The 12,948-nt window shown below is 34.9% G+C and overlaps 1 protein-coding gene across 1 annotated transcript; it reads left to right on the top strand.

The window, feature by feature from the left end:
• The first annotated feature begins 400 nt into the window (after positions 1 to 400).
• Positions 401 to 11,919, top strand: dpt (dermatopontin). Its single transcript, XM_046853763.1, has 4 exons — positions 401 to 905; positions 10,195 to 10,320; positions 11,166 to 11,273; positions 11,437 to 11,919. Exons 1-4 carry the CDS (start codon positions 619 to 621, stop codon positions 11,501 to 11,503), a joined length of 588 nt encoding a protein of 195 aa, XP_046709719.1. The 5' UTR covers positions 401 to 618; the 3' UTR covers positions 11,504 to 11,919.
• The last annotated feature ends 1,029 nt before the right edge of the window (positions 11,920 to 12,948 follow it).

Here is a 12,948-nt window from a genome sequence, read left to right as displayed (position 1 = left end):
AATGAATATTATACATTTTCACAAAGACATTTGGGAATCCCAAGTTTACCTTTTATTGCATACACAAACAATTAATCTTGTGATAGCAGAACACTACAGGTCAAAGTTTAATCAAGCGGTGAATATTATTCAGTAATTAAAATGAACGTGACAGCATGCTTATAGCACCGCAGAGTGTTTACATTTTCAAAGACTTGCTTAAATATTCTCACGACTGGATTTGGTGTTTGTCCCAAATGCTGTCTCTAATGTTAACAGCTTTTTCTTTTTCTTTTTTTTTTGCAAACAACCAAAACCTCACAACCCCTTTCACATGGATGGGGAAAGTATAGCATCATTACTTGGCAATCCTGATCTCTCCTCCTTAACAAAGTTTTAGGGAGGTTTTCATTTTAGGGAATCCAGCTTATTTGTTGTAAAGCAATCTCGGATTGTGTATAGGAAAAAACCTCTTTACCTAAAATAAAGGTGGACTATAAATTTGTTGTAAAGCTGCCAATTTGATATAACCTCTAGAGCTAGACAAGGAACATCTGGAGAGCAAGCCCTCCTCAGAGAGACTTAAAATCGTGCAGCTGGAGTTGAGTAGTCAGAACTTCCTCTGTGCTGAAGTGGAAAATGAATCCTGCTTTCGTTCTTCGTGTTCTGGCCCAACTGTTGCTTCTGGCTACTATTATTCATACTCAGCACCACGATTTCCATGGAGAGGAGTGGGTCAACGCTTGGCGCCAAGGTTTTAACTTCCAATGCCCTCATGGTGAGGCACTGGTGGCTATCAAAAGCTACTTCAGTGAGGAAGAGGGCTCAGACCGTGTGTGGAGCTTTGAATGTCAGCCGACCCCCTCTACCCTCGGTGAGCCTAGCGCGTGCTGGTGGGATGATCTTAACCTTTCTGGAATGGAGTGGTAAGTGAGTGTGTGTTTGTAACTTCTAGGACATGTAATGTGCAACATGTGTGTGATTAGTAAGAACACATCCAGAAGGACAGAGCAACAGAAGGTGGCATTCTTATCTGAGCTAAACAAGTAGCAAATACGGTCAAGAACGCTATCTGAATCCCAGGCTCCCATACCAGCTGTTTGAAGCAGTTGGGAGAATTGTGGCTGCCTGCATTGACATTTGGTTGCTAGCCTTTCTGCTGATAATAATTATACAATTCATGCAACTAAATTGTTAACTAAATGTTAAGTGTACAAATCTACTTACTGTATAATATAAAAGAATAGATGTCCAGCATTCTATGGATTCATTACCGTTTCTGCTGAAACTATTTAGATTTATAAAATGTCTTTGTAGAATCTAACACAAGGGTGGAATCCCTATTAGTCTCTGTCCTTAACAAAGAACATTTCAGTATAAGCCTGTCTGTGAAAAACTATTTTGCATAAATCTGTCTCAACTTAGCAAAAATGTTTTTCTAACCCTGCATTTCAGCTGCAAATTACATTTCACTTCTGGATTCAGAGCCTGAACATCTGGAAATCAAACATTCACCAGAAAAGCTTCATGCAGAGCAGCTGGGCAGAAATTTCAGAAATGAAACAGGCGAATCAGTGGCTGCCATGTTGGACCATATAATGCGCAAACAGCTGATTATTTCCACATAATCCACATAATTTATATTTTACACTGATTATGTTTCTTGGAAGGCACAGAAAATGAAATATCTCATACTTATAACTCATGATCATGAAATATACAAACCAATGTTTTAACGTTTTGTACTGTTGCTGCTTGTTCAATCTTGATGTTCTGCTTCAGTGCAGAACCCGTGTGTTCTATGTTTTTGGTAAGGGCTCAGATATGAATGCTTGTGGAAAGCTGAACAAAAACATCACTTCCCAGCTGTTTTCAAAGCTAGACGTTGCTGTGGAAACTTCTGTGTTATTTGTTTACCATAGAGGAAAATTTGAAAGCCAACCAAACCGGACTAGAATGAGACAAACAGACATTTTGGTTGAGCCAGGACCAGTACACGGCATTTTACCTCACATCCGTTTCAAAGCCCAGTCAAACACTGGCCCAAGAAAACTCATGGGGGAAACATTTAAGGATCTTGTATGATGCCAAAAGGATTTTTACAAGCGGACACTGGGCATGTGCACAAACAAAACTCTGCAATAGAATACAAATCTTTGAGAGTCTTTGAAAAGAAAATTGTTTTCTGACTTATACAATTTTAACAGTGGACAAAATACAAAAGAATTATACTGTAAATGTAATATGTGTCAACCTTTTAACTCAGTTTAAAGTGGAAGTATCAACCAACAAATGTTTTCAATTAGCAATATCAAGCTGCTACTGTTTTAAATGTACTTAAGAAATAACAAATATTGCCAAACAGGATACCTAAATTTAAATATAGACAGTTAATGTTAGAAGATTACTAAAAGTTACCTCAGTGTTCCTTATAAGAAGCCATAGAAGATGTCCTATTTAATACAAGACTTTGCTTACTCTAGCATGTGAAATAGGATACGGGCAATGGCTGGCTGAAAGAAGAGAGGACCTTTGAGATTTGTGATGAGTTCTTTGAAAGTCATAATAAAAAGTGGGGAAAACAAAAGTTATTCTTTCTTGAAAAGGAAATGAAGTGTTTGATTCAATAATACTGAAGCAAAGTATAAACACATGACAGTAATGAAGTACAATTCCTGAAGAACTTTTCACTCTTGCTTTAATCACACCCATAAAGCTGCAATAGCAGATATGGATTTAGGATTTTGTTCACAATTGGTCTAAACCTGTAATGTGTTATTTATGTAATGTACATTTTAGTCTGTTTGCAACACTGACAATTTCACAGCTCAGATTTCAGCTTCAGGACACATTCACACATGATCATGGTTTCAATACCATGACTGTTTTCCAGAAAGTAGAGAATTACAAGGAATTATTTTGGTTTGAATGGTTGCATGATAAGCCTCACAACCCTTTAGAATAATATAAACCTTTAACCTATTTATAATGACAACCCTGACTAAAAAGTCATTGCTACTCATGCAACTTACGTCCATGTAAAACACAAAACAAAGCAAAAACAGGATATAAAACAGTGTCTAAGAGTGTGAAAAGTCCTGTGCATGAGAAAGGGATTCTTAGGACTGCTGTCTTTAATCCTAATTTGAATCCCACTCACCTGTTCCCAGTCTGAATGGAACAGTTTTAGCTCATTTTAGTTGGCATGCTAGTGCTATAGAGTAAAGAACAGAGTCCTGTAATCGAGAGTGTTTGTTATGTGGTGCAGGTTTCAGTATAAACATGGCTGAACCGCAGAGTTTGCATTTTTCTTTCTTTGTGAATTGCATAGTAATTTTAATCAAGATCTCTTTTATTCATCAGGACAAATAATTTTTATTATATAGAAACATTTGATGCTGCTCAGACATAGTGGAAACATACTAAAGAGATGTATAATGTATGTATTATTCAGAACACATTACAGTACAATAAGAGCATGGGTAAATTAGCTAAAAGCCATGTTAAAAGCATTTGTCCGATTTGGTATCAGAGACCAAAACATATAAAACAATACAAAACAAAGCAAAAAAAATATATAAATAAGTAAATGTACATTAAGCAGCTGGTACAACATCTTAAGTACTGTTACCTATGGTAATGTATAGGAACAAAAAGGTAATGGATATATGAATTAAAATAATTATCAAATAATAATAATAATGAGAAAGACTGAAACATACAGGAATTAATTTACTGAAGTAATATGGACGTAGAAAAAGATTGTTCACTATCTGTTTTGGTAGCCCAGATTTTTGCAGTATTTTTAGCAGAGTTTTCAACAAATTGGTTGGTTTGGATGGGCTGTTGAGTTTGTACAGAAAATGTGAAAAATATATATAAAATAATAATGTTCATACATCAATTTTTTGGGGGAAATATCCTAAATCTCATCGTAATTTTAAAATATACATGCTGAAGGAACATTGATGCTGATCACACCGCCTTAAGACCAGTAGAGGCTCAGCTGTGCATATGCTGCAAAATCCCCAATGTTAAATTAACACCTAAAGCATTTAATTAAGTTCAGATGGACCTCAGTGAGCACTTCAGTGCATTCTGTTTTGATGAAGGGCAATTTGAACAGGGTTGGCTATTTATGGGTTTGAGCGAATCAAACAAAAAATGTTTATTAAAAGCATATATTACAAACATAAACTCTATAACTCTATAAAAAGATCATTAACAAAGAGAACAACTGATAGACACTTCACTGTTACTTGTTTTACCTCGTTAAAAAAAGACCGTAGAGGAGGAGGATTTACTTAAAGAAGTCAAATCACCTGTGCATGCTTTATAAAATGATGGTCTAAGGTGTGTTTCAAAGAGCTGTTAATTTCCCAAAGTTTTTATACTGTGTAGGCTGGCGATTCAGAGGAACCAGAGCATATTTAGAATCCCTACAGAATAAAACAGTGTGTTAGAGTTTATTTAGATTAAGAAATGTTGTTTTGTATCGTTTCCTGTTTCTTAGGAGGCTTTTATATTTACACTGTATGGCCAGTAGTTTGACCTTTACAACCATATGTGATTCTTTCCCAACAGTTACCACAAGGTTAAAAGCACAAACATTTCAAATGCTTTGTATCATTACATTGTTTCTTCACTGAAACTAATTGACTTAAATATGCTGCAGTATGACAATGACTTCAACCCATTAAACACCATTGGGAAAAAACAGGACATCATTTGAGCACACAGTGTATTTCCACTTTAAATTGTGAGGTAAAAGTAGGCAGAAGTTAGGAGGTAGAAATAATGATGTTCTTTCATTCATATAATAACTGAATATGTAACTTGCCAAGTGTCAAGTTCTCACTTACATGCAAGAGTTGTGCAGAGGCACATAAACAGGCATCAAAGGCAAGTACTATCTAGCAGCCTGTGTAGCAGGAAAAAGGCCTGTGTTCACACAATTGTACTGCCTCATCTGCAAGGGTGTAAAATTAATGACACACAGTGTTGAAGGATCTGGTCTTTAAAATGTTTTTATTAATCACGAAGAATGTACACCTAAAGAAGAAAAATTTCCCTCCAAGGTCAATGCATGTGTTAGGTGTGGTGGACATAGACCTGAGCTCTACAAGCTCCATTTTTCTTACTAAATATTGCAATCTATTAAATAATTCTGTGGATAAAGGCTGGACAAAATATTTAGCCATAATAAACCGGTTTATTGTAGATGTTCACTATGAATTGTTTGTGTTAAATGGCAGATTATTTAATTTTCCATGGTACTAAAATTGAACACTAGGAAAGATCACTATTAGCACACAATAGATGCCCTTATTGTGCAGCAATGGTGACCTTTACTGTGCATAGCTGTGTTGTTGCATTAATAGATTAGTGTGATGGTGATGGTGGTAGTGCTAGATTGTGTGTGTGTGTGTGTGTGTGTGTGTGTGTGTGTGTGTGTGTGTGTGTGTGTGTGTGTGTGTGTGTGTGAGAAAGAGGAGAATATGCCATTTTCCAAGTTCCATTCAACAATTAACATTTTAATAACAGAACATTATATTAAAGCAGACTTGCATAAACATTACATTCCAAAGTGATTTACAAAACTGCCAACCACTTATACAGACCTCTAAGCTTTTATTTGACATATGTTCACATATATAAACCAGTATAACAAATATTTTAACCCACTGTATAATATGTATGTACATATTACGTATACGTACATATACATTCTTAGAAATGAACTGATAATGTGTCCTAAACAGCTGATTTCTCATCACCTTGCTCTTCCATGCATGATGCATGTCTGTGTTGTGGGAGGCAATGACATGTGTTTTGCTTTCATCAGTGGCAGGGAAGTTTGTTCTGCTCTGCTACTTTAACTCTATGTTTGGTGCCATTGTTCCAAGGAGTCTCAGGGTTGCTCAGTTCTTTGTAGTGCAAAGTCTCAGTGTTTTCTTTGTAAAACCTATGATAATAATTTCATCTAAGATTTATATTTAAATTAATCTGGCACTTCTAAATTGAGAAGCCCATCTATTGGATTATGCAGATCTTATACATTGTTCACACGGCTTTTTGGGGTCTGCAAAAATGCATTTATGTAATAAAAAAAATCATATAACATGTAATTGGCATGTTTTCCTCATTGTTAATAAGTGAGCAATATTTTATACAGTGAGAAGGACTTATTTTGCAGCAGCCCTGTTTTTATTGATATTTCATGTTTTATTGTGCAGGTTCACATTTTTGATAAAAGATTTTTAAAAAAGACTGTACTGGTACAGAACCTGTTAGACATGATTACAGGTATTGGCACAGATACTATATAACTCCATTGCAACCAAAACAGAATAGCATTGTTTTTTTTGTTATATGTTAATTTGTTTAAAACTGGCTTAAAATCAGATAAATTAGAAATAGAAATGGCAACAAAAGCTTAGCTTTAAACAAATTATTTATTTAAACAAATTCATTATTACGTACACATTTGAGACTCCAGTTTAAGAACACTTAAACAAACGAACACAATATTTAATTCCTGTTCAAGCTGGTTCATCAAGTGAGTTTCGCAAAAGATGTTTTGTTAAGTAAGCATTTCATCATTTCTTAGTCTTATAATGTGGTCTGATTCATTTAACCTGAGACAGAGCCAGCTGCTGAGAACTCTAGGACGTGGAAATTATGTTGGAAGAATGTTTACGATAAAGTTTTAAACAAATGCAAAGCATTACAAAAGTTGGAGGGACTTAAACCTGATTATAAATAGATGAATATGAATAATCTGTTGGATAAACAACAGAAAAGTTATTTAGAGATGACTGGACCTAGCAGAAAGGAATGTGTAGATGTGTATCCTCTAATGCATGAAACATCACTTCCTGAGCAGGACGTGGTTTTATACATGGACTTTATGTGTAGTGTCCTGATATCCTAATGCAAAAAACCTTCTTATTCATGATTGAAAGCAATGCCAGGAGAGTGTTTTAGGGAACGCTTTAGAGAACAAAGAAGTGTTCCATTTGACTCCATATGAAACTAAATACATTTGACCTGTATTTAGTGATGTTCTAATGAATCGAATTGGATGTTAGTACCAGCGCCGAATGTGAACAGAGAAAATGACATGTCAAATGGCGTTTTTTAATAAGAAAATTGCATGGTTTGCATGGACAGGAAAAATTGGGATATAAGAGACAGTGCTTAGTGCCTTTAGGTCCTAAAGGAGCATTTCAACAGGTTCTTTCCTGCTCTAAAAGCATACTCTGTGGAATTAATTGGGCTCTGAGCGCTCCCCTCTGATTCCCCCCTCAAATCTGCCCGCTATAGGAGGTTTCTATTGACCTGGAGCCATGCAGTCTCAGCCTCCCACTGCCTGCCCAGGCCAGATGGGGCTTTGAGAAGCCACACAGTAAGACATTCAACCTGTTGGGAATTTGCCAGTTAAAGGTTAAATTCTAAACAGGCTGCTCTTTACAATACAAGCATGTTCTTTTGCCTCAGATATGACTGTCAGTACATGGGTGGGGTATTTATTGGTACCTGTACAACAACGACTATTTATACTGACACAATAATTGTTTTTGTTAAATTGTTAATTTGCACAAATTGTGAATTTTATTATTTTGCACAAAAAAAATTACAATATTTCCACGTGGGGACAAAAGATCAAATAATTTAATATATTTCCTTTGTTTAACATGCACTTTTAAATATATATAGAAGTTGATATACTCTGGTATAAATGTTGTTTACAGGCTTGTTATTCTCAAGTGTTGTTCTAAGCAAACCATAGTTTTTATCAGCAGCAGTCACTTGAGAGGGGGCTCGTTTCTTTCCTCACCCTTCACGCTCCAGAAAGAGTCACTTAGATTTGCACACCTTTAAAGATAACATTCCTCTGAGAGAAGCCTGTTCCTGTCCCCATTGGTGGGACTGATCCCCATGGCGTCAGCGTTGTCATGACAAAGAGCCTGAGTTGCTGGTGGCCTGATGGTGGCAGCTCTGTTGTGATGACAACATCCTGTATGGGCCATACACAAGCAGCAACTATCAACAGACCTTTATTTACGGAAAAACTTACAAGTACCTCTTGTTTCTCACCCCATTTATGACATGAGGTTCATCAGCATGAGCTTGGTTTCTGAACTCAAGAATACTTCAGTATTATTGGCAGATTAAATAATTTCAAGGCTGCATAATGCTGAAAAATAGAAATGCAACTGCACTGGGGTGCAGAAATATGACTAACACAAGTCAACATCCTGTTTGAGCAGTAAGCATGCTTTAGTTACAATCACACTAGTGACTGTAATCATAGGCTGCAGGAGCACACTGACTGAAAAAGATTTATGACTGATGCTTATCTAAAAATCTAAGCAAATAAGGCAAGCTACATTAGATTTGTTCTTATAAACAGATATGTTTGTTATTAACCTATAATATTTATAATATTATATCAGTATAGTATAGTATAGTATAGTATAATATAGTATAGTATAGTATAGTATAGTATAGTATAGATCAGAGATACCATATTTAAATAATTATTAAAAAAGAAATATAGGAATTATACTACAGTGTAGTGTGATTTGGATTCCATGTTATAATAAAGTAAATGTAATGTTTAAACAAATATAACATGCACTATGTGGCCAAAAGTTTTTTTCAATCTCCCGGGTCTGATTTAATCCCCTCCAAAACCTCTCTTGTCTGGGAAGGCTTTCCATTAGTGGATGATGGGATTTGTGTTTATTTAGCCACAAGAGCATTACTTATTTTGTGATCAACATTTTTTTATAAACATTTAGTTTCACTTCAAAAACATATCACAGATTGCAGTTCCACAAGAGCATTACTAAGATCAGACACTGATGTTAGATAAGGTGGTCTTTGGCACAGTTGGTGTTTCAATTCATCCCAGTGGTGTTTAGTGGAGTTGAGGTCAAGAGGCTATGTGTAACATTAAGTTCTTTCATTCCAACCTTGGCAAACCATTGACCTCATGGAGCTTGCTTTGTGCAAAGGGCATTATCACGCTGGAGCAGGTTTGGGCCTCTGCATTCCAGTGAAGTGAAATTGTAATGCTACATCTTATGGAGACATTCTAGACAAGTTTGTGATTATAATCTATAGTATAATATTGTGTAGTATAGAAACATAGTGATAATATTCTGTACTAAAATATTACATGAAATACTTAAATATTAGTTAACATACAATTAGTACAGCAAAATTCACTATACTGATAATAATAAATAAATAAAATAGCAAAGTTTAATCATCATAGAAACAGCTCCAGAAATCATATCATACAAAGTAAAAGGCATATGTAAACATTATCCAGAAACACCACCATCTTCTCTGGGCTTCTTCATTTTAGAAAAACAATTGATGCTGCCTCCTCCAAACTAAAGAGCAGAGAGACCATTTGGCTTATCTTCAGCACTCAAAAGTTTAAAAGCCTGCCTCTCTGATGCATTAGTGCCTATGGAATGAGTAGTTTTCATCTGTAAAGGCACCATCAACAGTGAGCAAAATATGCTCCATTCAGATACTGTCTCTTTCATACTGCATCTATTACAACAGCATGGATTTGTAGAAGAAGAGTCCGGGGGCTGAACTGGCCTGCCTGCAGTCCAGACCTTTCAAAATATTTGGCGCAACATGAATCAGAAAATATAACAAAAAAGATCCAGGATTGCTGAGCTGGAAGAATTCTGTATCAGACAAAAATGGGACAAAACTCCTGTCCCAAAACTCCAACAACTGGTTGTACTGATGTATTTGGACTATTATTAAAAGAAGAGGTGATGCTACACAGTGGTAAACATGGCCCTGTCCCAACCTTTTTAATTAACATTGTAATTATTTTTTTAATAACAAGATTACTTAATTATTTCTTTAAAGTAGTAGGTTTTCATTGCATATTGTTTTTATTTACATTTTACATTCTCCTTTTTTTTTTCTTTAATTGGGGTTGTTAATGTGGCCGATATATTCTATGGATTTTTAATCAATCTCTTTGTGAGCAAAACATATATTTACAATTTTTACATGCCTTATATTTACATTTATAACATATAATGCAAAAGACATAGCACATATCTTGTTGTGCTTATTACCAATTTGTACGCTTTAATGTAAAGCCAATGCTGTCCAGAATCATCAGCAATTCGCTATTTAATCTCACATAAAATTTATTGTCTTCTCCTGAAGGACCTCCACGTGCAGTGACAACGGTATAGTGGCTGGAGTGAAGAGTCAATACTTTCCTTCTACTCTGGACAGAGAGTGGCGTTTCTACTGCTGCCGCTACAGTAAAAGATGCCCTTATTCCTGCTGGTTAGTAGTACTTTAAGGCTTTAACTTTAAATATTTAAATGATAGTACATGAATACATGCACAAATACCTGAATTAATACCTACTTCAATGTGAACTAGTGTTAAATGAACGCATGTATTATTCACAGCTTAATGAAAAGCCAACTTTAACTAAGACTGGAGTTTCATGAATTCATGAGTCAATAAAGCACATCTTAAGAAGAAGCACTGATAATAAACATTTTGTATCATTCTCCATGCATTTCCCTCCAGCTCCCACAATAGTACTAGTACATGCTCTTTGTAGCAAGTGCCTGGGGCACTGCTTCTTTGCCCACAAGGGTGAAATTAAAACGATAACATTTTATTTATTTAGCAGACATATTATGCAGCATGTTACAATTTGTATCCAGTATTTTACAATATTATCTTCTGGTGTTTAGTCTTACATTCTGCTGTATTCATTTTGACTTCTTTACTGTATCCATGTAAATCAGCTCTCCTGAATTTTATATTAACAATGATGCTTTTCATGTACAGCTGCCTAATGCAAAATATGTTTTTCATTGTATTTTAACATGTAATGTATTCTTTATTATAAACTAAGAGAGATCATGGTTGAAAAGTTTACTCCTGTGTGTTAATTATCCAACTAACATGCACTTAAGACTCACATTATACTTAAGGTTAGCTCTTCATTAGCTTGTGATTAATGCTTCATTAGATTAGTATTACGTTTTAATTCGGGTATTAGTGCATGATTATTGTTGAACTGTTATTGCAACGTGTTATTGTTATTACAACTTCAACCCAAGTTTATGCTTAAAACTTAGACTAGTAATCCTCTTTTCCTTCACTATCAACAGGAAGACTTCAGACATTCCAGAGTACTTTAAAGAAGAGGCTGAATTGATCGTCCCTGCTTATGGCTATTTCATCCGAGGAGCTCAGACCACCTTTAGTGGGGTGGTCCGGTACGTATTGGTGCCTTAGTTTGAAGGAAGATCAAAATTGGTAAAATAAAAAAAAAAAAAGGTTATCTTTTGTTTTTGGCATAATTACATTTACAGCACCTATTTTTCAATAAAAACTGGCAATGCTCATGAAGTAATTCACGTCATATTTACTCTTTTTCAGGGATCGCCAGTGGAAGTACATCCTCTGCAGGATGACAGAATATGATTGTGAATTTCAGAATGCATAAGTCTGGAATTTAATAGGGACCAAACACCGAAATGTCTACATAAATGTCTTTTTCATTAAGTTCACCAGTCCAGTGGACTTAAATGAAACCTAATTTGAGCGATTATGCACCTAGGAATTGATGTCGTTTCTATGGGATACATTTTTACATTTTATATAATCCTGCATGGTTTAAGAGGCTTTTCTTGATTATAGTAATATAGGTAGCAACTATATAAAACAACTAGGCTTTTTCTTTACATACAATCAGTTTTTTTTCTTCAAAGAGTATAGCATTAATCACATGCCAGGTCAAAGAATGGCATGTATTTTCTGACATCTAATTTTCACAAAGTTATTGCAGTGTTTTGTATCTTATTTTGCATTCGATGTTTAAAGCAGCTACATAACAACCAATAAAGCATTTTCTTCCAGAGAGCTTGGATTCCTTTTGGATTTGTGCAACATATGGAAATTATAACTGAAAATACTAAACACTTGTGACATGAGTAATAAGTGGCAAGTGGTAAGCACAGTTCATTTTTTATATGATTTTTCGCATATGATAATTTTATAATTTGCATGTTAATATATCACGCATATATCATCAAATTATTATTAATAATTATTTTAAAAATAATTGAATTTGTATCAAATACTTTACCTTTCATAAAATGCCTGGCTTTTTGTTGTATGATGTGCTGCTCACTAATTACAGTAGCAAATATAGTGCATTTAATTATGTTCTGACTCACTGTTTCCTGTGGAGAAATGTTTATGCGTGGAAGTTGACCTATTTATACATGAATAACTGCATGCTGTTTGTGGATGAGAGACAGAAGTAATTACAAGTGATAAAGAAATGAGAACTACGTTTCCTAAAGATGTATTTATAAAAGAAAAAGAAAAATGAAAGCACCATGCTAACTCTTTTTCCCAAACCATGTTCTGATATTTGCTATTCTGTGCAGTTTACACTTACTTCACATTGCCAACCGTTGCAAGTTTTTTCCCATTAAATTACATTCTTAAGCTAATTTTGCATAGACCAACTAGCAATTGATGACCTGGGTGACTCTCTACATTGTGTATTTATGGAAGTTGTTTAGAAGTAAAAAGCCAGAGGTCATATCACCTCACTATAGCAACCGTCAAAGCTCACAAAACAACCTCAATATGACCCCAGCGCTTATTATAATGAAAAAAGAGCAAAAACTTTATTTTGTCAATGTATACCACCTTTTTCCAAGCTTAATTTTCTGTCCCTGTTTATTTTAATTACAGCCGGCATGCAAACATTGTTGATTAGAATAAGCTTCTTAAAGGACAATGCTGTAATTATGGCTTGTTTGCAGAAAAGAGGCAGCTGCAAAAATCATTTTCACTGTATTCAGTTTCAAAACATATCCTTAGTCTAGTGTGTAAATGCATAGTTTTAAGAAACAGCTATCATCAGAAGAAAACGTA

The sequence above is a fragment of the Silurus meridionalis genome, chromosome 1 (assembly GCF_014805685.1).
Source record: "Silurus meridionalis isolate SWU-2019-XX chromosome 1, ASM1480568v1, whole genome shotgun sequence".
Classification (NCBI taxonomy): Eukaryota; Metazoa; Chordata; class Actinopteri; order Siluriformes; family Siluridae; genus Silurus; species Silurus meridionalis.
The sequence above is the reverse complement of the archived record's forward strand: the minus strand, read 5'-3'. Positions and strand labels throughout refer to the sequence as shown.

Coding starts and splice junctions, on each gene's coding strand:
- dpt (XM_046853763.1), top strand. CDS start 619: ATGAATCCTGCTTTCGTTCTTCGTGTTCTGGCCCAACTGTTGCTTCTG. Junction 906..10,194: donor AACCTTTCTGGAATGGAGTG/GTAAGTGAGTGT, acceptor CTTCTCCTGAAG/GACCTCCACGTGCAGTGACA. Junction 11,274..11,436: donor ACCTTTAGTGGGGTGGTCCG/GTACGTATTGGT, acceptor ACTCTTTTTCAG/GGATCGCCAGTGGAAGTACA.